The following is a 22,166-nucleotide window of genomic DNA, read 5'->3' on the forward strand; positions in this document are numbered from 1 at the left end:
CTTGTTTAATTGCTGCCTTCAAATTGATGAGACTGGAAGTGTCATTAAGCAGCTCACCACAGAAAGGCGGCAACTCACTCATTTCCCAGGGCAGGAATAAAAAGGATTTGATTTAACCTCTACTTTTAACTCCTGGTTCCCAAAATTGCCAGAATTGCAGGTCATTGTTGCCTTGATTGGCCTGATTGCAGCAGGCTGTGTAATCAACCCCTGCATTATGCCAATCTTTGTCCGCACTATCACAAACTCTGTATTCCTCTTCGTAGAGGAACGGGCCACTGCAAAGGTCCTGGCCCTGGTGGGACGCTCAGAAGAAGGACGCTCGGATAAATAAGTTGAGCTCATGCTCAATGGAGAGGAACCTGCCATGTATTACCTACACAGTAATCTTAGGATTGGGTGCAGTTTCAAAAGGGGGGAATGATGCAGGAAGGGGGGGCACAGGTAAACCCACCAGTGGCTGGCCAGGTTAGGTGGTCTTAATAGAATGGACCTTATAAATTTATATTAGCGTGACATTTCATTCTGGTGCCCTGGAGTTCCAACTTTGACTTTTAGCTTCCAACTTTGACTTCTGACTTCCTCATAAGTATTAAAAATAGTGCTGGAACAGTGTGGCAAGACCTGTAAAGGAGGGGCACAGGAAGCCAGGCGTGGGTGTCAGGTAGAACAGAGGTAAAACAGCTGACAGCTTAAGACATTATAGGAACTTCTCTTTTTGTACTTTTCACGCTTTATAACAATTTGTCCCGTGTCCCGGGCCGTTTTTAAAAAGTCCCAATTTTCTGGCTTCATGTTGAAAGCCCAGTGGATTTGCTTAAGAAATCCTAACCGGGGCAAGACAAAAGACACCCTGTCTAACCTATCTCTCTCTGTCTCAGTACTTTCATTGAAGATATTAAAACTTTAAAGCAAGAAAACGGACCCCCCCCCCGCGCCCCTTTTACCTCATTTTATAAGAAAAAATGACCAAGTACCATAGAGCTGCAGGAAACACTAGATCTTTGGGAGATGGGAACCAAATGCTTTCCGTTTTTAATAATTGATCAACTGATAGCCATATTTTGAAAGTTGATTCATATTAAAGAAAAGGAATAGTAAGGATAAAGTTTAAGGGTGTAAGATTTAAAAGATTTTTTCTTTGAAAAAGTATATTCCAAATTACTGTGGTGGGATAAAACATGTTTATCACAAGTGTTGCCACTTGTAATTTTCTTGTTTCTAGCTGTTTGAACACTATAGGCAATCTGAACATGATCGTATCCTTGGCATTTGGCGGCAAGTGGTGACATTACGTCGGCATTTTTTGGAAATGAAGACCGCAACCGACAGATGAAAAGGAATGATTTCAGATAAAATTGTATACAATTAAATTGTATGTGGAAATATCCTTTTTCTATATATCAGTGAAAGAATTATGATGTTTCTTTCACTGCTGTATAGGAAGGAAAATTCTTACCTACTCCATCTCTCCTCTGAAGACATTTGGTTTACTAGTGGTTGAGTTCCACTATCTATAGATTGGTAGAATTTAATATTATTTATTTTTACTTCAGGGATCTGAAATAAAAGCTGACCAAGTGAGGCTTTACGGCTCTGTATTGATCAATTGTTTCCATGTGAGCTCGGATGCACAGTATTGGGAAACCAAAAATTTGGAACAGTCAGTCCTAAGATGCCAGCTGCAGGAACGAAAATAGATGTGGAGAAAGAAAAACACCAGCAAGCAAAAAAAAAAAAAAAAAGTAACATTACAGGTCAAAGATTTTTCAGAGGAAGATCTTCAGAGCAGGTAAGTTCTATTTAAAAGGTCTGCTAATTGCTCTCACGGGTTGTAATTCTTTATTCAAATTATACTGACTGTTAGTGTCGTGACTTTATCAAGGAAGACATTTTTGTTAATAGTAAGAATTAATTATACCAACTAAGAATTTAATTAGTAGGGAAAATTGGAAAGATAGTGTTAATAGAATATGGGTTTACTAGGGTTATTGTCAGCCTCTGCTTTGCTGTTGCTTCGGCTGCCATGAAACAGGGAGGGAGGGCATGGTATTTGGGAGGGGTTACTCATTGTGCTGGAGGAAGGTTCTGGAGTTCAGCTGCTGGTCGGACTACGCATGCGTGGGAGATTCCCGCCAGGACTAAAGGCACCGACATTCCATCTTCGTGATGCCTTTTGAAGTTATCTCACACCTGACACTTGAGACAATTATGATTGGACTGTAACTGTGATGCCAAGGGGAGGGGAATGGGCTAGTCTATATATCAATCGCTTTCGCGCCTAAATATTCAGATTTCGCTTCGCTATGCCTTTAATAATTTATAATTAGTAAAAGTACACTTGATTTCCACACATGGAGTCTCGTGGTCTTTCTTTCCTAATTATCTAATGGAGAGGTGCTGACAGTTATCCTGTTCTTCGTAATTTGGATTATTTTGTTTTCATTATTTTCAACAAAGAGAAACCCAGTGCAATAAATCAGTGCTGGATTATGTTGTACAAGGAAAATCTGCCTAATTTGAATGATCAAGAGATGTATTCATACTGATGTATGGCAAAACTAAGCTTCCATAAGGGGAATACACTATCTTTCTTCATAAATTTTGAATACTTTGATGCATTTACTATTGGCCCAAATAACTAATCAATATTATTCATTTTCTCTTGATAACAATGCAGATCTTCTGATAATTGTGATATATGAACAATAGTATTCAGGGAAAATAAAATAAAATGCATGGCTTTATATATACATAAGCTATATTTTAAAGTACTGGTAATATAATTTTGGAGATTGGAGATGTTTTCTCTATTAAAAGTGTGTGTGTATGTAAGTAAAATCTTGGGCCACTATATCACAATTAGTGATATATTGAAAAGGGAACTTGGTTTCCAGATGGTGGCATTTAGTTTCTGTAGGAATATTCTGTCCACAGAAAAGTTCTGCTTTAACATACTGAGAAAATGGATACAGGAATCCTTCTTTGGCTTTGGAAAGTTTATCAACTGCAAATGGTAACAAAGATTGTAAAGTTTTGCTTTTTCAAAAGATTAATGTAAATTATATAATTAGATCCTCCCCCATTTTACAAATGGGGGTTCTGCTGGGATTTCTAAATGCATAAAAATATGTGCAGGATTTTTATTCTCATCTTGAGCTTTCAGGGACAATGAGCCACTTTTAGAAGCAACAAGGTAAAATTGTGCTAGCCAAAATATCTTAGTCTGTAAATATTGCTGTTCTCTTTTTAGAGTGCTGGAGTTGACTGCTTTGCTTGAAGAGTCTCATCAGCAGAATGAAGAGAAGGAGAAGACAGTGAAGGCTCTAAGAGAGATGGTGGAAATTCTGGTATGTTGTCAAGGAGTTAGAGAAGAGATACTCAGTTCCTTGGTTTGTTATCATTTAGGAGGCTTTCCAAAACCCAAAAAATATTCAGTTCATTGATTAAAAACTCAGAGTTATGCAATCTTACTTCATGCAATTTTAGTGATAACTGCTTTTACAAGTTAAATGTTGGAGCACAAGATGTTTTGGAGAGAAATGTACTATTTGCTACAACACTAAATACCTAATGTTTATATAATTATACTATAGGAATGGGAAAACAGGTTAGGCAGGTATAAAGCCAAAATTATTTTTGCTAATGGAGTTTGAAAACATGTATGCAATATGTAAACTGAATATCACTTTTAATAGCTAGTTAAGAAGTACTAATTTCCCTGTACTGCTCTGGAATCTTGTAATACTTGATGGATTTGCCTACAGATAGAACTCCTTTTGGTATGCTTTCATATAAATATTTTGGCCAGTGAGATATGCCCATTGCAGTTTTATTGATATGTTGTCATTCAGTATTCCCATTAAATTATGTTCTAAGTTCCGATGTTTGTGAGGATTCAGATTCTATAAACAGTGATTTAATTCTAATATGCTTATTTTTTCAGAAGGCTAATAATTTGAAGATAGATTGTGACCCAAAACCAAGCAAAGATATCAGTGAAGAGATATTTTCTCCAGTGCACTGCTTGGAGAGTCCAATGCTGGTTTAACACAGCCTATCTGCCCTTGGACTGAGTGATGTTTTTCTGTTGACCACGCCTCCCTTTGCCTCTGCATGCTCAGTTTGAAAACTCAGTCTTTTTCTGCAACATGTATTGACAGAAATTACCCAGGTAATATAATTTGGCTAGCTTTTCATGATTCTGTTACTTTTAAAAATATAAATTAAATATCACATTCTTTTGCCTAGAGGTACACATTTGGATATTGAAGAGCATACCCTGTTTTCCCCAAAATAAGACCTCCCCGGATAATACTGTAAGCCCAATCGGGCTTTTGAGTGCATGCACTAAAATAAGCCCTCCTCCTGAAAATAAACCCTCCCCCAAAATATTGCAACACAGCAGCAGCCATGAGGTGACCATACTCACCACCTCCTGCACCTCAAAAATAATAAGACCTCCCCCAAAATACGGCCAAGCGCTTATTTGTGGGATCAAAAGTAAATAAGATTTTCATATCATATTTTCGGGGGAAACATTATACTTTGTAGTGTATGGCTGGCCTTTGTCCACTCATAACATAACCACTGTGATGAGTGTGGCCAATCACAAAAATACATTTATTATACAGCAGGCATTACATTAGAGGCCCCAATTTACAAAATATAGAAAAGCATTATGCAAAAGACTTACTGATTTACAATAATGTTTGTTGTCATCTCAGGCTATAGGGGTTCTTAATGACCAAAAAAACCCCACACAGTTTTACGTCAAATCAAATCAAAGTAATATTGCCCTCCAAAAGATAGCTACTTCCCTGTATTAGCTGACTGCTTATACCTCCCTCCACCATTGCATCTCAAAACCTGCTGAAGAACATAGTATTCCGGGGTGAATACTATTCGGGCTGCAGTTGGAGTTTCGCTCACTACCCCCTAGTAGGTTCCGCACCTTCACCTCCTCCACAGATCCAACCAAACGGGCCCTTAAGGCCAAGGCCATCAAACACCTGTTAGAGATCAGGGCCATTGAGTGTCCCAGAGGGGGAGAAGGGCTCCGGGTTCTACTCGAACCTATTCCTAGTCCCCAAGAGTTCAGTGGGGTGGAGAGCCATCCTGGATCTTAAACTACTCAATTCCAGGGTGGTCTACCGTAAGTTTAAGATGGCCTCCTAAAAATCCATCTTAGAGGGCATCCGACCGGGCGATTTCCTGGCCTCCATCGATCTCATAGAGGCCTATCTTCACATCAGAACCGCCCTGGAACAACGCAAATTCCTTAGGCTTTCCCACGAGGGCAACCACTTCCAATATAGGGCCCTTCCCTTTGGGCTGGCCTCAGCCTCCAGGACCTTCACCAAGGTGCTGGCTGCAGCCGCAGGCCACCTGCGCTCCTTCCCAGTCTGTCTGTTCTGTTACTTAGACGACATCCTCGTCTTAGCCAGGTCCCCAGAATCTGCCAAGCACGACCTGGGGACCACCATCGACACCCTCAGGGCCCTGGGATTCTTCATCAACTTGGAGAAGAGTCACCTGGTCCCATCCACCAGACTCCAGCACCTAGGATCCATTATAGATTCAGTAGCTGGGGAGGTCTTCCTTTCCCAAGATCGAAAGGACGGCATTATACAACTGGTTCATGAGGTTCGCAAATTACACTCTGTCCCTGTAGTTCTTCTTTCCAGGCTCCTGGGGAAATTCATCTCTTGCATAGGGATCGTGCCGTGGCCCGACTGCACGCCAGGGAGCTCCAGTGGTTCCTACTCCCATACCAGAGAGCTGGGACGAGCGACGCCAGTTTCAAGGTTCGAGTGTCAACCCAGGTGCTGCTCTCGCTCCGTTGGTGGCTGTCCCCAGCATTGAACAAGGGATGCCTCTTCAAGGAACCAGCAAGAAAGGTTCTCACCACGAACGCAAGCCTGTTCGGCTGGGGAGCTCACCTGGAGACCCAGATTGCCCAGGGCCGCTGGACTCCAACAGACCTGCGCAACAACATAAACTGGTTGGAGCTCAGGGCCATTCACCCTGGCCCTTCGTAACTTCAAGAGCACGGTGACCGGACATTATGTCCTCGTCCTGACAGACGTGGCAGCCATGTGAACAGACAGGGCGGCACCCATTCCAAGACCCTTCGCGACGAGGCCCTGCGACTGGGGAACTGGGCAGAGAGACATCTCCAGTCCATCAGAGTGGAGCACATCTCCGGGACAGAGAGCCAGCAAGCAGATTTGCTCAGCAGAGAGATGATCGACAATGGGGAGTGGCAGCTTCATCCCTCAATCTTCCTACAGATCTGCGAGAGGTTCGGACACCCGATGGTGGATCTCTTTGCAACCCCAGAGAACGCCCAGCTGCCGAGATTCATATCGAGGTTCCCGGCCAGGGGAGCTATGGACACGGACGCCCTTCGATGCAGATGGCCACCAGGTCTTCTCTACACCTTTCCCCCCCTTCCTCTCATTCCCGGGGTTCTGAGGAGGGTGGTGTCAGAGGGAGCGGAGGTCATCCTAGTGGCTCCCTTTTGGCCAAGCTATCCCTGCCTAGCAGACCTAGTGGAACTGTCCTCAGCCCCCCACTGGAGGATCCCAGCAGGGGAGGTGTCCTTACACCAGGGGTCCCTGGAGCATCCGGATCCGGAGTGGCTTCATCTGACAGTCTGGCGATTGAGTGGGAGCAGCTGAGGGAGGCACATTTTTCCGAGAAGGTCATTAAGACCGTGGAGGCGTCCAGGAGACAGTCCACCACTCGTATTTACAACGCCTCCTGGGTTGCCTTTGCTGACTGGTTCCAGGATCTCTGCCCAGCTTCAGCCTCTGTACCGCAGGTTCTGGACTTCCTCCAGGAAGGACTAGAGAAGGGTTTGGCCCCTAGCACCCTTAGAAGACAGGTCTCCGCCCTCTCCACAGTCCTGGGGGGAGTGAATGCCCCCCCTTATCCCAACATCCGGTCCTAAGGCGCTTCCTCAAGGGAGCGGTGAATCTGAAACCCCCAGTGGTCCCCACCTGGGACCTACCCACGGTTCTCCAGGCCTTGATGGAAGCACCATTTGAACCCTTGAGGGAGGTTTCCCTTCAGTTTCTGACCCTTAAGGTCGTCTTCCTCGTTGCCATCACCTCAGCCAGGAGAGTATCTGAGATCAACGCTCTCTCCAGCAGAGCGGATCTCTGCACCTTTTTAGAGAACCGGGTCCATCCTCAGGCTGGACCCCCGCATTCATTCCCCATTCCACAGGGCCCTAGAGATAATTCTGATGGATTTCTGTCCGCAACCCTCCAGGGATAGAGAAAAATCTTGGCACACATTGGACGTCAATAGGGCCTTGCGCATTTACCTGAAGCGCACAGCTCCCTTTAGGCGTTCGGAAGCCCTCTTCATATCTTATCAGCCACCCACCCAAGGTGCCAGGGTTTCCACGGCCACCATTAGCAGGTGGATTAGAGTGGCCATCTCTCAGGCCTACGGGGCAAGGGGACTTCAAGACCCAGAGGGCATCACAGCGCACTCCACCAGAAGTGCGGCCACCTCAGCAGCCTGGTCCACCCAGGCACCCATAGAGGAGATTTGCAGGGCTCCCGCCTGGTCTTCTCCCTTGCATTTCATTAGGCATTATCGGCTAGACGCTTATGCCTCTGCAGAAGCAGCCTTCGGCAGGAGGGTGTTACAGGGACTCCTTGAATCTCCAGGGGCTCAGGCCCATTAACTCCCTCCCAGGACATCTAGCTTTGGTATTTCATTTGATGCAACTGGTAGAAATTTCTACCTTAAGCAGTTAATTGCTTAAGATTCTGAAATTTACAATAGCAACATGTTAAGGTTTCTTCAGAAAAAAATCATGTCCCATCCATGAGACAAAATTGCCCTCATTTGTGGCTGTCAGACTGCCTCCTATTTTTTTATATATATCCGGACCTTTATATTTTTATTTTGTACTGCATCATTTCTATGTCATGCAGGCTTTGAAAAGAGAGGGACAGCTGACATGGACGGCTGAAAAACGACTCTTGTATCTCACCACTCTCTGTCTGTTTTAGAATAGCTATCATATGATTCATTAAAGCTTGTTTTGCTTGTTGGAGTTCTGCTTGCAATCCTTTTATTAGCCTTACATTCTCTTCTGTATTCTTTTCATTTTGCTCTTTCAGGGACTAAATTTCTTCTTGTTGCCTCTTAAAGAATATTTTGAGTTGTCCCAGCATACCAAAAGTAGTTTCTTGTAGTTTTTGTTTTTTCAGTTGGTTTATTTGTTCTCATAGACTCTTCATTTCTTAAACTCTGCTTGTGCTGGAGCCTCTGTAATTTCTTGCTTTTGCCACTTTTATGCTACCTTGTGGGCTTCTGATGAACACTTTTGGGTGTTGAGCTTGGTAGATGTTTTCCAGATAAGACCCTGTTTGAGCCTACAGTTCCAAATGTGAAATTATTATTCAAGGTTTCATCAAGCCCGCGAGTCTCTGATTCCAAAACAGTTGCCTCAGGTTTTCTAGCCACAACAGCTAAAGAGTTTACAAGCTCTTGATGCAAATCTGAAAGCTCCTGATTTGTTTTAGTACAGCTGATGATATAATTCTGCTTCTGCTTCTGTTCCAGTGATAGCTGTGATTGTAGAACAACCACCTAAAACAAGAACAAATGACATCAAAGACTAATGAATTATTTCTCTCTGAAGAACTTAATTTCTAGTTTTCAACTCAAGGAACAGTATCTTATATAAAGTATAACTGTTAAGATTTATTATTTAACATATCTAAGCCGTGGTGGTGCAGTGATTAGAATGGAATGCAAACTAATACACTGCTCACTCTAGGAGTTCAATTCTCACCGGCTCAAAGTTGACTCAGCTTTCCATCCTTCCGAGGTGGGTAAAATGAGGACCCAGATTGTTGGGAGTAATATGCTGACTCTGTAAACCGCTTAGAGGGTACAATATTTTTGTATCTTGGAGCGAAGGGAAGGGCGCGACAAGAGTTAAGAGGAAAGTGACTTTATTCAGCTCATAGTAAACTGCGATTCAACGTGGCGTGTTTCGCGCCCTACATTTATACCCCCGGGTTTGAACGAGGAGCCAATGGGGCGTCGAGTAGCTCGGCCAATCAGGGCGAGGATTGAACCGGCTCCGCCCGGGAACCAATCAGGAAGGAGTCCTTTGTTCGCGCGCTAGTTTTCCCGCGCTAGTATTCAACACCCCTCCCCCCCCAGTCAAAGAGTTCTTTTGGGAAGGGCAAACATAGTCTTGTAGGTAGGCGGGGCGGTGGCGTTCTCGCCCTGACCTTCGTGGCTCCCCGGCGGTCGTTGACGGGGGGGAACCCGCTGGCGGAGGCGTGTCCGTGGTAGGGCGGTGAACCTGTGGTTCGGGCCCGCGGGAGAGAGCTGGCCCCGGGTCCCCTGTCCAATGTCCAACTGTCTGGGGTGGCGTTTCCGTGGCAACCGGAGTGTCCGGTTGCGGTCCCGTGCAGTCTGGTTGGGGTGTAGGTTCAGAGTCTCGATAAGGGCTTCGAGGAAAAGAGTAGCCGGTTGAGGCGTGCCTGTCCGGAAAGTTCGCATCGGCTTGCCTCTCGTTCCCCGGGTGGAAACGGTCCGATGGGGAAAAAATCAACGATGTTGGCTCCTGGTGTGAGCGGGTGTGCGCAGGGCTCGGGCCGTCTGTTTCCGCGGGAAGGCGACGCCTTAATTGGTCCACGTGGCGCCTCCATTGTGCTCCGTCGGCCAGGCCGACCCTGAAGGAACAGGGGCCGGTCAGAGCTGTGATGGTTGCGGGAACCCACCGTGGATCCCCGGAAAAGGAGCGGGCCCATACCGGATCCCCTAACTTAAACGCGTGGGAAGGGAGGGCCCCCAGGTTGCTCGGCAGATCCCCTGCGTAGAGTGGATGGAGCCTGTCTAGGGAGGTTCGCAATCTCCTACCCATCAAGAGCTCTGCGGGACTTTTATTCGTCGTTGGGCAGGGTATGGAGTGTTGGCTCAAGAGGTAAGCCGCCACTCTTTCTTGCCAGTCGCCCTGGCCCATGCGGCCCAAGGCTTCTTTCGCTGAGCGAACTGCGCGCTCCGCCCGGCCATTGCTAGCTGGGTGATAGGGGGCTGTGGCCGCGTGTCTGATTCCTTGCTCGGCCAGGAATTCTTGGAACGTGGTGGAGGTAAACTGGGGCCCATTATCGGAAACTATCACATCCGGTAACCCATGGGTAGCGAACATCTTACGGAGGGCCCTCACTGTACTCTCCGCTGTGGTGGAGGTCATGATCACCAGCTCCACCCACTTAGAGTAAGCATCTACCACTATCATAAAGTTTCGGCCGTGGAAGGGACCGGCGAAATCAATATGTAAACGGGACCATGGGCCTCTAGGGATTTCCCACTCGCGAGGGGCGGCTGTGGGGGGATTCGGCCTGGAATTTTGGCATATTCTACATCGGCCTACATAATCTGCGATTTCGGAATCTAACAAGGGCCACCACACATAGCTACGGGCTAACGCTTTCATTCGTGCTATGCCTGGGTGGTTTTTATGGAGTGCAGGCAGGATTCGTGCCCGCAGGGCTGTGGGGATCACTACCCTATCCCCCCAGACAAGACACCCCCCATGAAGGGCGAGTTCGGCTTGTCGCATTTTGAATGGACGGAATTCTTCCGCTACCTTTTCCGTGGGCCACCCCCTCAAAACCCATGAAGCAACCTGAGATAGGACGGGGTCAGCCTTTGTGCAGGCTGCGACGTCCGCGGCCGAGACAGGGAGGTCGGATTCGGCGATGGACAGAACAGAGAGCGCGGGCACGTGGGCTGTGTCCGTCTCTGGCAGAGGGCAACGGCTTAGAGCGTCTGCGTGCCCTAGCTGTTTGCCCGGACGGTATAACAGCGTATACGAATACGCTGTTAGAAACTCCGTCCATCTAGTCATGCGGGGGGACAAAATGGGGGGAGTTGGCTTGTCGCCCGCCAGTAGCCCCAAGAGGGGCTTGTGATCCGTGACCAGGGTGAAATTCCTACCGTAGAGGTAGTCATGGAACCGCTTAATGCCGGAGACTGCAGCCAGGGCCTCTTTATCGATTTGGCTGTAGTTCCGCTCCGTGGAGGAGAGTGTCCGGGAATAGAAAGCTATGGGGGCTTCTGAGCCGTTCGGGAGGACGTGGCTCAGGACCGCCCCAACGCCATAGGGGGAGGCGTCGCAAGTCAGAATTAGAGGCATCCTATCGCTGTACTGGATTAGGACTGCCGATGAAGTTAAAATATCTTTTATAGCCGCGAACGCGTGCGCTTCACGGCTACCCCATTTCCAGGCCGCTGACCGGTCAAGTAGTCGGTGTAGCGGCTCAGCTAGTGACGCCTTGTGGGGGATAAAAGGGGCGTAGAAGTTTAGAAGCCCCAAGAACGCCTGTAATTCCGCCCTAGAGGTGGGTGCGGGTGCGTTTTTGATGGCGGCAACTTTGGAAGGAGTGGGGTGGATGCCTTGGGCATCAATGAGGAACCCCAAGAACTCAACTTTGGGAACAGCAATTTCGCATTTGCTGCGCTTTAATTTCAGTCCTGCCTCCCTAAAACGTGTGAGGACCTCCCGCAGTGTTTTCAGGAGTTCCGAGTGGCTGGGGGCTGCGACCAGGACGTCGTCGAAGTAAGGAACGACGCCTGGGAGCCCATGGAGCAACCGCTCCATGAGGCTCTGGAAAATCCCAGGGGCAACCGAGACGCCGAATTGTAGGCGGCGGCAACGGAAGGCCCCACGGTGGGTGACGATGGTCTGGGCTGTAGCCGCATCGTCGTCTACGGGAAGCTGCTGGTAGGCCTGTGCCATGTCTAGCTTGGCGAAAATGCGGCCCTGTCCTAAGGAGTGGAGTAGGTGCTGCACTACGGGAACCGGATACGGGTTTGCCTGCAGGGCCAAATTGATGGTCGACTTGTAGTCGGCACATATTCTCACCGATCCGTCGGGTTTGACCGGAAGGACTATGGGGGTTTCCCAACGGGCGTGATCTACGGGCTCGAGTACCCCTTGCTCAATAAGTTTGTCCAGTTCTGCGTCTACTTTTGCTCGCAATGCGAAGGGAACCCTGCGTGCCTTTAGTCTAACGGGAGCGACCTGGGGATCGAGGCAGAGGGAAATGGGGGTGCCCTTATAACAGCCCAATCTCCCATCAAATACGTCTGAGAACTCGTCTAGGACGCTATCTACGGCGAGGGGAACTACCCTGTGTACCCCTTCTATGGTGAGGCCCAAAGCGGAGAACCATTCCAACCCCAGGAGAGCGGGCAGGTTGTTTCTAACGACTAAGACTGGGAGTTTCCCTTTAAAATTCCCGTATTCCACCCGGATGTGGTATATCCCGGCTGTGGGAATCCCATTTCCCTGGTAGTCTAGGAGGGAGACCCGGGCGGGGCGCAGCTTTCTCTGGGGAACCCCGGGGCAAAGGCGGGAGAACAAAGCCCAAGATAGGAGAGAACGGGATGAACCGGAGTCCACCTCCATTTGGCAAAGCTGACCTTCGAGCCGGACGGCGGTGCTTATTTTCCGGTGGCCGGCAGGAACGTGGGATGCCTGGTAGACCACGCAGTCAGCGCTGGAGGGCTGGTAGGTTGAGTAGCAGTCCTCAGTGCGCTTCGCGGGACGTGGTTGCTGGCGGCGTTGCGGCGCCGGGCGCTGGTTGCTGGGTTGCATGAACGACGGGGCTGGCAGGGGAGCCCGGCATACTCTGGCGAGGTGCCCTTCTCCTCGGCAGCGGCGGCAAACGGCAGAGCGGTACGGGCAGGCTGCGCGGCTGTGGCGGCCGCCACATCCGCGGCAAGGTGCGTTTGATGCTGGCTGAACGGGCGCCGGCGGTTGCTGGGGTGGCCTCTGCTTCGGCTGCATCCTCATCTGGCCAACGATTTCCTCCTCCTCCTCCTCGTCTTCGGCAGGGGAGAGATCGTCGACGAGGTTCGTCTGGGTGGACGGCCCCGCGGCGGGTTGTGCGGGGGGGTTTAGCTGGAGGCGTTCCATGTCGGCCGTGGATTGTTCGGAGAGTTCGGCTGCTCGCGCTATCTCCACGGCTTGCATCAGGGTAATCTTGTGATTCCGGAGTAATCGGCCGCGTAAATGTGCGTCGCGGACCCCGCACACAAACTGTTCCGCAAGATTCTCCTCCAGGTCTGCGAAATCACACTGGGCGGCCACGGTGCGCAAAGCCTCCAGGAAATGGCTAATGGACTCGTTGGCCCTTTGTACTCGGCGGCGGAAAGCGAAACGGCGTGCAAACAGAGAGGGTGAGGGAGCGTAGTGGTTCCTCAGCCTGGACATCAGCTCGGCCCACCCAAGTTTGTAGGCTGGCCTCGGGGCGGCCAGGGCTCTCGCAGAGGCGAACATGGACGGCTCACAGCAGGACAGGAAGAAACTGCACTTCTCCTCGTCGGTCTGAGCCTGGTTTTTCGAGGCGATCAGGTAGCACTCGAACCGCTCCATGAACCCGTCCCATGATTCTCCGGTGGCTCCGCCGAATGGCGCGAAAGGAGGAAGCGATGACGCCATCGTGATGTGGAGCCGGAGAGAGGGAGAGAATGACGGAGAAAATTTCGCGTTCGCTGCCGGCGTTCTTGGTCCGAGGATAGCGTGCTAGCTGGTTCAGACGCGGTGGCAGCTGGCTGTTCTTCTCCGTGGTCGCGGGAATCGGAATCCCATCCTCGTCGCCAGTTTTGTATCTTGGAGCGAAGGGAAGGGCGCGACAAGAGTTAAGAGGAAAGTGACTTTATTCAGCTCATAGTAAACTGCGATTCAACGTGGCGTGTTTCGCGCCCTACATTTATACCCCCGGGTTTGAACGAGGAGCCAATGGGGCGTCGAGTAGCTCGGCCAATCAGGGCGAGGATTGAACCGGCTCCGCCCGGGAACCAATCAGGAAGGAGTCCTTTGTTCGCGCGCTAGTTTTCCCGCGCTAGTATTCAACAAATATAGCACTGTGAAGCAGTATATAAGTCTAAGTGCTATTGCAATATCTAATATTACTAATTAATTCTGAGAAAATGTTATGTGATCACTAATAATCAACACTGAGTTGATGGTGAATAATTAACATGTTTTATAACAATAAATTGTGCATTTAAAACAGTGCATTCAACAGCAAAAACTGAATTATTCAAATGATGCAAATCAAAATATTTTGATTTTTTTTAAAAAAAAATTAAGACTACAAAACGATTTTGAGGACAAAATGTTCCAACTTGTTCTGTTTTGTTGTTGCCAAAATGATTCTCTACTTTAAACTGTCTTTTAGGATCGTTGCTTACAAAAACTATTGTGAATCTTTAAAAATGTAGTTACAATGGAGGTGCAGCTCTCCAACAATGTAGAATAAGAAAAGCAGTTCTACGAGATCTAGGGTATTCCAATTATAAAACACAAACCTGTTGTTGTAACTCTGCCAGTTGCTTTTGGAGAATCTGGGTTTCTTTCTAGAGGAAAAGGAGAGAAAACTCATGCTTACCTTCAAGTTTATTATTTAAGAAAAGAAAACTATTTGTATAGATTTTCTCTCATTTTTCAGGTTCAACCCAACAATTATAAACTTTAGTTTAAATATAAAGGTAAATGTATCCCTTTCTTAGCTGAGGGAGCCAGATTTGTTCGAAGACATTTCTGTGGTCATGTGGCCAGAATACACTGAGGTACACAGAACACTGTTACCTTCCCACCAAAGTGGTATCTATCTACTTGCCTTTGCATGCTTTCATACTGTTAGTTGGGCAAGAGCTGGGGCAAGTAATGGAAGCTCACTCTCTTGTGTGATGCTTGGGCCTCGAACCCGGGCGGTCAGCTTTCAAAATGACAAGCTCAGCGTCTTTAACTGCTGAGCCGTAGCGCCCCGTAGTTAAATATAATGGGAAGGGAAGAAAATAGTGGATGGTTTTAAGTGCAACTTCTGATAATAAAATATGCAAACTCTGCATAGCATGGATTAAGGATACCTGAGGAACTGTCTTACCCCAATGGGACTAGCCTGTCCCACCCACGCTGGCAGAAGGGGTATGTGTCAGATCCCATCATCAAAGAATTTGGGATGGCAGGGTCCAGACCAAAAACCTTTTCAGCTGTGGCTCCTGGAGAACATTGTGCTCCCCAAGGTGAAATCTGCATCCACCTTTTTGGCTTTCCAAAAGAGCTTGAAGATATAGCTCTGACAACTGACCTGCAACCCCAATAATGGCATATTATTCTGTAGGAGGCAAATGGATTAGATAAAATCCCACGTTCTTCCTTCCTCTTCATCTTGGTAAATTTAATTTTAACTAATTTAAAATTTAAAATCTCTGTTTATTGTTTTATGTAGCATTTTTATTTAATGATTGAAAGCTGCAATCATTGAACCTCTACTTCAGCCTCCTCCAGGTCTGACACCTCCTTAAGCCCTGTTGGGGTGGGGGATGGTGCCCAAGCTTCTGAAGCCTTAGGGGCCTTGCTTTGGCCTACTACTGAGAGGAAAGACCAGTTAGGGCGGGCTAGAGAGTCTAGCCGAGAGCCTGCAGATCTGCGCTGGCAGGTAGGTCAGCATGGGGTGCCAAAGTTGCCTGCAGCCGCAACGAGGAGGAATGGTCCCTGCCTGGCCACCCAGAACGAGGTCCCATGCTTAGAGCTGCCCTCCGCGGCGATCTACTGGATGGACAAGGCTGTGCAGTTAAATTAGAGGCTTCTGAGGGGATTCACGCCAAAATAAACCGTCCAAAATGGCGGCTGGCCACACGCGCGCGCCAGGAGCGACTTCGGGGCCTTCGGAGCCTAGCGCTCCTTGCGAGGGAAATACCAGCTGTTAAGACTCACCCTCGCAGCGCGGGCGATGGCCTCATGCTTCGCGATCCACAGCACGACTCACGGAGGAGAATTGGCTGGGAGGACTCCAGGCAGCCTGTCCGCGCTGCTAGCAATTACCCCCCCACCCCCCCCCAATGCAAAGGAATATAAGGGGGAAAGGCCTGGCTGGCTGCTGGTTGAAGCGCCACAGAGGGCAACCTGGTCGCTAACTGAATCATGCCATCGGAAATGCCTTTCGATATGGCACGAGCCACAACCTCCTCCATGGCCCTGGACAAAATAGAATCCTGACCCTGAAGGGGAGGGGGCTCCAATTCTGAGGGAGCTAAGGATTCCTCCTCAGCCCCCGAATCCAAATCTGCCAGGGAATCTAGAGCCATGGAATGGGTAGGTGATCCCAAAGATGCCCTATGAGGGTTGGGGGAAAACCCAAAGTCCTCACCGCCTGGGCCTAAGGGGCATTCCCCTCGCTGGGATTCACCTCTGGGAGACCCACCCTCAAACTCAGCTGGAGAGGGCTCCACAGGATCCTTGCACTGTGCGGCCTGGGCCTTCTGGAACTGCTTTTCCAGGGCCTTCTGGCGTCTCACAGCCATTTTCTCCTCAGCCTTGGAAGGCACCCCCGGTTTGGGCTGTCTGCCTTTAAAGGAGGCACCCACCCTAACACTTTTGGCTGCAGGGGTAGGCCTACTGCGCTTTTAAGGGGTAGACCCTGTCATGGTCTCGTCCTGTCTCTCCCCAGTGCCACCCTGCTGGCCTGCCTGCTGTTCCATTGAGGCTGGTTAGAATACAGGCCTGGAGAGGAGATGTAGGCCGGGCTTAGGGCCTCTGATGGCTTCGGGCCTACTGCTGAAAGGCTTTGGGCCTACCACTGAGAGGCTTTGGCCTACTACTGAGAGGCTTTGGCCTACTACTGAGAGGCTTCGGGCCTACTGCTGAGAGGCTAACCTAAACTACACTATCTAAGTTAAGAAACCTAGGGAATAACCCAAGGAATAAACGAAAATAAAAATAAAGGGAGCTACAATCTCTCACAAGAAGGGTCTGAGTCCAGGTTGATGCCCAAGAACTGGAGCTCAGCAAAAGACATCCTATAGGGTGACCGAGTTTTTTGAAACTGAGCCCCTGAAGTAACCAGGGGGCGGAGCTACAGTCAAAATTAAACTCAGTTCCTTGGGCAGCAAGCTGAAGTTAACCCGAGCTTGGACACTCCAAGCAGCGCCTAGAAGAAAACTATTTATATAGATTTTCTCTCATTTATTCAGGTTCAGCCCAACAATTATAAACTTTAGTTTAAATATAAAGGTAAATGTATCCCTTTCTTAGCTGAGGGAGCCAGTTTTGTTCGAAGACATTTCTGTGGTCATGTGGCCAGCATACACTGAGGTACACAGAACACTGTTACCTTCCCACCAAAGTGGTATCTATCTACTTGCCTTTGCATGCTTTCATACTGCTAGTTGGGCAAGAGCTGGGGCAAGTAATGGAAGCTCACTCTCTTGTGTGATGCTTGGGCCTCAAACCCGGGCGGTCAGCTAGATAAAATCCCACGTTGCTTCCTTCCTCTTCATCTTGGTAAATTTAATTTTAACTAATTTAAAATTTAAAATCTCTGTTTATTGTTTTATGTAGCATTTTTATTTAATGATTGCAAGCTGCCTTTGGTGACATGGGTGGCATAAACATTTTGTATGTTTGTATGTTTGTATGTATGTATGTATGTATATATGTATGTATATATGTATGTATATATGTTCAAACCTTTGAAATGGAGAGAATCTTTTGTGACCCAGAGTCAGCTTGTGAATATTCAGAATTTACAGAAAAGTCTCTATGACTGCTTTTCAGTTTCCTTTGTTCATGTTCTACCTGCAATCAATAAGAGAAACAAAAATGTTATCCCAAATTATGTAAAACTGGCTAATAACTGACTACTGATACTGAACAGATTACTGAACATAAGGCAAAGAAATCCAAGCACAAAATACTGAATTGTGAATACCCTAAATTTCTGAAAATAAGTAACGTGTATGAGAATATTCAGGACATCCAGATTCAGCCAAAGTTCTGTTCCATATAATATTAACTTTGTGAACTCTCAAGCACCCTCCCCTTTTCACTTTGTATTCAAGGTGGATAGTGTTGGTATATACATATGTGTATATATGTGTGTGTGTGTGTGTGTGTGTGTGTGTGTGTGTGTGTGTGTGTATATATATATATATATATATATATATATATATATATATATATATATATATATATATATATATATATGTTTGTTATATTTATGCTGATAAATAAATAAAGGGAGACTAGTATAGATCTATTTCAAGCTATTTAGCTCTCATCAGCTAGCCATACCCAAGTTTGGGAATCGAACCTGTGCTTCATTGCCTCCCAGGCAGGGAGTTAAAACCATTTGAGCTACAGAGAACGACTCCTTTATCAGCCAGCCAGGGTGGGAGGTATATACTTAAAGTCACAACCCCTGGTATGCCCAAGTATGGGAGGAAGGTCACACTTCCACTCTCTGTCATTAGGCTGGTCACAAGAGACCATACAGGCAGAAACCCAATATTTTTTACTGTTGCCTTTTTGTTACATTTGTTATATTTATGCGGTCTCTTGTGACGAGCCTAATGACAGAGAGTGGAAGTGTGACCTTCCTCCCATACTTGGGCATACCAGGGGTTGTGACTTTAAGTATATACCTCCCACCCTGGCTGGCTGATAAAGGAGTCGTTCTCTGTAGCTCAAATGGTTAACTCCCTGCCTGGGAGGCAATGGAGCACAGGTTCGATTCCCAAACTTGGGTATGGCTAGCTGATGAGAGCTAAATAGCTTGAAATAGATCTATACTAGTCTCCCTTTATTTATTTATCAGCATAAATATAACAAATGTAACAAAAAGTTGTGACTTTAAGTGTGTATATATATATATATATATATATATATATATATATATATATATATATATATATATATATATATATATATATATATATATATATATATATATATATATATATATATATATATATATATATGTTATGTAGGTGTACTCTTCTGAGAGCAGACAACAGGATTTTGTTTTTAATGTGTGCCAGAGTGCCCACAGAAAAAAAATTACAAGGTTATCTTAATCTTAATAGTGACTACTCAATAAAATCAATAAAACAAAGGAAGTAAAAAAAAGAGTGAAAAGTTTTATTTTATTAATTACACTGTGACAAACCTTTTATGATATTGCAGTACTATGACCAGAATAACAAGAGTTGGAAGGGACCTTGGAGGTCTTCTAATCCAACCCCCTGCTCAGGCAGGAAACCCAATACCATTTCAGAAAAATGGCTGTCCAATCTCTTCTTAAAATCTTCCACTTTTGGAGCATGCACAATTTCTGGAGACAAATTATTCTACTGATTAATTGTTCTAATTGTTAGGAAATTTCTTCTTAGTTCTAGGTTGGTTCTCTTCTTGATTAGTTTCCATCCATTGCTTCTTGTTCTGCTGCCTTCAAGTGTTTCAGGAAAATAGATTGACTCTTTCTTCTTTGTGGCAGGCCCTGAGATATTGGAACACTGCTGTCATGTCACCCCTAGTCCTTCTTTTTGTTAAACTAGACATACCCAATTCCTGCAAATGTTCTTCATATGTTTTAGTCTCCAGTCTCCTAGTCATCTTTCTTGTTCTTCTCTGCACTTTTTAGAGTCTCAATCTTTTTAATCATGGCGAGCTAAACTGGATGCAAGTGTGGTGTAATAACAAGGCATTATAAAGTAGTACTAACACTTTGTGTGATCTTCGTTTTATCCTTCTGTTAAAGCAGTCTAGGACTGTACTGGTTTTTAAGTAAAATCTTACTTTTAAAATTTTAATTTTAGGTAAAATCTTACTTTACTTTGCAGAGCCTCCAGACACTTGTTCCTTAGAAGATTAATTAAAATATTATAAAATACTATGTGAAGCCAAGAAGTGTCCATTTTCCATCATTTCAATTAACTGAAAATCAAAATTCAATACCCTTTACTCACAAGCACATGGCATATGTGGAAAAGCAATGTCTATATTTATCCGTAGCTTATCTCCCTTTGATTTATCAACATATAATTCTGGGTGAATCTAAAGATAAAGAAAATAAACAAGCAAAAAAATATTTGTAGCTTAGACCAAAACTATTTACAGGATCACTTTTTCCCATACATTTTTACTGCCCTCTTAAATCAATGGGACACAATGGCTTATGTTTGACATCAAGCGCCAATTAGATTTCTCCATGACAAGGCTTATATTAGTGAACAAATTACCACTAGATTTAAAGCATGTTCCTTCTTTATTTAAGTTTAGAAGCAGACTTGAAATATGGTTGTTTTTCCAGGAGTTTTAATGCTACCATTTTATGTTATATTTTATTGTTGTTTTTAAAACAGTTTTTACTAACCTTGAAAAGTGTTCAAGGAATAACTGTCTCACATATTGGCAACTCATTGCTTAGCATGTTATCACACGGCTGCTTTATTTAGTGAGGACAATCCTACAATCCCAACTTTATGGCCTCCCACCTGATTTGATGGGATAATTTTAAGCCAGACACCATGAGAATTTAATAAAGGTGAGACCCAAGAGATTTTTGATATTTTCTGTCATATTAAAATTGAGTAAATGAATAAATAAAAAATTCATCAGGAGTTTTTGAAATTTGCTTCAGTGGCTTGAAAACAAGATTGCTTCTAAGCATCCCATATTCAAAAAACTAAAGAGGACTAGTTGTGGATTTTGGAAATCTAAAGCAAAGGAATTGATTTTGGACTGGTCCCATAAAGACCAGTCAACAGAGTCAATATTTTGGACTCCTCAGAGCTGTAGCCCAATATCTCTGGAGGACAATAAGGTAACGAATTCAGCTGGAGCAGGGGTGGGTTTCTCGCCCCGTTCCAACCGGTTCAGTTGGAACGGGGCCGGCGGCGTCCTCGTGCACGCGCGCAGTGCACGCATGCATACTAGTGCCTGTGCGATGCTCCAGCTGCTCCTGGAGGATCGTGCAGGCGCTGCGCATGCGTGGAAGCGCAGAACTCGTCAAAACGCGGGCGGGCGGGTGGATCCTTCGGCGTTCCCGGAAGTTACTTACTTCCGGGTTCGCCGACCAACCGGTTCGCGGGGACCGCCGCGAACCGCCTGAAACCCACCCCTGAGCTGGAGCATACTACAATATAGTGAGTAGGAGACACACAATTTTTATCTTTCAGGGCACCTGTTGTAAAGAAAAGGAAAATCCTGCTGAGGCACAATAGTCATATTAAGGTAGAAGGTAGGAACCTTAAGTAATATTTCCTTTGATTAGATGAGGGCAAAAGAGGCAAGCCAAAAAAAATGCAATGGGAGAATAGCAGTTAATGACTTCAACTACATTAATTTTAATAAAATGTATAATACAAATAAACCAATTTCAATGTAAATATATAGCTATGTTTTAAAATATATTATTAAATGTATACTTTCTGCTTGTATAAGTCCTCAAAATGGACCATAAAAGTAACATTTACTATTTTATTCCACTTTCAGAATGGTGTATTTGATCTACCTTTTGTTTTTTTGAGACATCTTGTAGGATAAATTAGCCTGAAAGACAATAACTGGCTCATAGCTGCCTAGATTTCATAGGGCAAGCAGGGAACTTTGAATCCATTTGGTCATATCTAATGCAGTATCTGCTTCTAAAGAACATGTGAGAAAATCAAATGTTTACATTCAGAAATGTTTATCCTAGGACAAGAAGAAAGAAACAGATTCTTTTACCTCCTTTGTAAGATAGTACTGGAGCTCTGAGAAGAACAGGAAGAACATAATGAGTCCACTGATTACAGTCACTGTATATGAAGAAAGGAAAGTTACATGTTGTCATTATCTTAAAGCTCATACATTTATCATTGTATTAACATTTGAGCATAGAAGCTGTAAAGTATTTAACTGGACAGATCAATGATCCATCTATACCAACAGACAGTTGCCCTATAATTTCAAACACATCTTTCTCAGTCTACCGAAATACCAGGAACTGAGCCTGAAGTGCTCTGCATCACAAAGCATTTGCTCTATCAATTGATTTTATTGTAACGTCTTTGTTGTGAGCCAACCAAAATCTTTGAGAGTTGAGCAGCATGCAAGGTTGATCATTTTTTTATTGATTCAAGAAAATTTAAATGGCTGCCTAATTCACTCTCGGTGATTTTGGGTTGCAAATCATCATCATCATCTCCCTAACAATTTTTGCATATTTCTATCTGTGCTATAAACATATGGGATACCAACAGGGGCCCTCACCAGGGCTTCCCTGACTGGAAATAAAAATGCATATACCTTTTAAGAAAACAACACTAGAAGCATGTTTGGCTTACTC

At 45.7% G+C, this 22,166-nt stretch overlaps 1 protein-coding gene and 1 long non-coding RNA gene across 2 annotated transcripts in view; one reads left to right on the top strand and one right to left on the bottom strand.

The window, feature by feature from the left end:
• The first annotated feature begins 1,764 nt into the window (after window positions 1-1,764).
• On the top strand, window positions 1,765-3,999 carry LOC148044689 (uncharacterized). Its single transcript, XR_015697405.1, has 3 exons — window positions 1,765-1,792; window positions 3,254-3,350; window positions 3,947-3,999. It is a non-coding gene; the product is annotated as an uncharacterized LOC148044689 (long non-coding RNA).
• Window positions 4,000-7,913: 3,914 nt separating this feature from the next.
• The window catches only part of LOC148044690 (uncharacterized), a 67,272-nt gene continuing 53,019 nt past the window's right edge, over window positions 7,914-22,166 (bottom strand). The window contains exons 2-5 of the mRNA XM_087720267.1: window positions 21,566-21,636; window positions 17,528-17,635; window positions 14,365-14,412; window positions 7,914-8,616 (exon numbers count right to left, since the gene is read on the bottom strand). Of these exons, the coding sequence (XP_087576393.1) occupies window positions 8,323-8,616; window positions 14,365-14,412; window positions 17,528-17,635; window positions 21,566-21,636 (521 nt within the window). The 3' untranslated portion in view covers window positions 7,914-8,322. The remainder of the gene's footprint in view (window positions 8,617-14,364; window positions 14,413-17,527; window positions 17,636-21,565; window positions 21,637-22,166) is intronic.

This window comes from Thamnophis sirtalis, unplaced genomic scaffold (assembly GCF_051295495.1).
Source record: "Thamnophis sirtalis isolate CommonGarterSnake01/CBP01778 unplaced genomic scaffold, rThaSir2_p1.2 scaffold_7, whole genome shotgun sequence".
In the NCBI taxonomy this organism is placed as follows: domain Eukaryota; kingdom Metazoa; phylum Chordata; class Lepidosauria; order Squamata; family Natricidae; genus Thamnophis; species Thamnophis sirtalis.